The 1,341-nt window shown below is 43.0% G+C and overlaps 2 protein-coding genes across 2 annotated transcripts in view; both read left to right on the forward strand.

Annotated features, from left to right (window-relative positions):
• The window catches only part of LOC147817491 (uncharacterized), a 75,376-nt gene that overhangs the window by 57,359 nt on the left and 16,676 nt on the right, over positions 1-1,341 (forward strand).
• Positions 1-1,341, forward strand: part of LOC111645428 (GTPase IMAP family member 8-like) — a gene marked incomplete at its 3' end in the record, with an annotated part of 61,805 nt that overhangs the window by 56,774 nt on the left and 3,690 nt on the right. Inside the window, exon 5 of the mRNA XM_087170515.1 lies at positions 630-1,338. Coding sequence (XP_087026641.1) covers positions 630-1,338 — 709 coding nt within the window. The remainder of the gene's footprint in view (positions 1-629; positions 1,339-1,341) is intronic.

Consider the following 1,341-nt stretch of genomic DNA (forward strand, 5'->3'; position numbering starts at 1 on the left):
TCAGTATATCTTAATATAATTCAAATTACATCTTCCAAAATGAGTATTGCAGGATTGTTGGATTACACTGCATCTGTTTTAGCTAGGTGTTCCTAATAAACTGACATGTGAGTGTCTTTTTAGGTCCTAATGTGTAAGACAGTAAAACATGAATAACAATGAATCTGCACCAATTACAGTGCAGAGTGTTTATGATGCACATAAGGAAAATACATGTTACCACATATAGCTATGCAAGTTCAGAACCATGTTCTTCAGTTCAGTAAAGCATCAGCATCTAGTCTTATAATCAGTTTCACAGATGAATCCAATGTGAGCAACTCCTGAACTCAGCAGACACATACTCTGAAGTTTGGAGAACTTGAGGAGGAAGCCTGAGTCATTTTCCTGGGACAGATCATTGAGGTAGTTAAAGGACAGAGGGGAAACTCTCCCTGAGTGGAGAGAGGCTCTGGATGTTGTTGAGCTGTCTTCATTGACAGGCCTCTTCAGTGTGATGTGTAGGTCATGGACAGTGGACAGATTCATTTTCATCAAACTACCTGCAGTTTCCTAGTATCTGAACTCAGGTTCACTCACCTGTTGACACCAACTCCAACTTGTGACATTTCTTCTCTGTTTTCTTTCAGTGTCTGAACTCAGGATTGTTCTGGTGGGAAAAAGTGACGACAGAAAGACAAAGCTGTGTGACATCATCCTAAAGAATCTGAGTTCTCGTCTCCAAAAACAACGTGAGGTCATCAGTGGAGAGTGGAGAGGAAGACCATTAACAGTGGTGAAAGCTCCAGACATGTTCAGTCTGTCTGTGGAAGCAGTGAGAGAAGAGGTGAAGAAGTGTGAGACTCTTTGTTCTCCTGGACCAAATGTTCTGCTGCTGTTAGTGAAACCTTCTGATTTCACTGAGGAGAACAGACGAACACTGAAGTTCATCCTGAGTCTGTTTGGTCCAGATGCTTTTAAACACTCGATGGTCGTCATGACAGAGAAGAAGAGAGGAACACAACACACTGTCAACAAGCTGCTTCAAGACTGTGGAGGAAGACTCTACAACATGTTTGAAGATAAACACCAACTGTTGATGCAGAAGATTGAGAACATTATGCGTGAAAACAAAGAAACCTTCCTCACCTTCTCTGAAGAGCCTGAACACATGAAACCAGCTTTAAACCTGGTTCTGTGTGGGAGGAGAGGAGCAGGGAAGACTTCAGCAGCCGAGGCCATTTTAGGTCAGACAGAGCTTCATTCAGTCTCCAGCTCATCAGAGTGTGTTAAACATCAGGGAGAGGTGAGAGGACGTCAGGTTTCCCTGGTGGAGCTTCCTGCCTTGTATGGAAAACCTCA

The sequence above is a fragment of the Seriola lalandi genome, unplaced genomic scaffold (genome assembly GCF_002814215.2).
Source record: "Seriola lalandi dorsalis isolate HSWRI2012SDOR001 ecotype SW California unplaced genomic scaffold, Sedor1 jcf7180002054951, whole genome shotgun sequence".
In the NCBI taxonomy this organism is placed as follows: domain Eukaryota; kingdom Metazoa; phylum Chordata; class Actinopteri; order Carangiformes; family Carangidae; genus Seriola; species Seriola lalandi.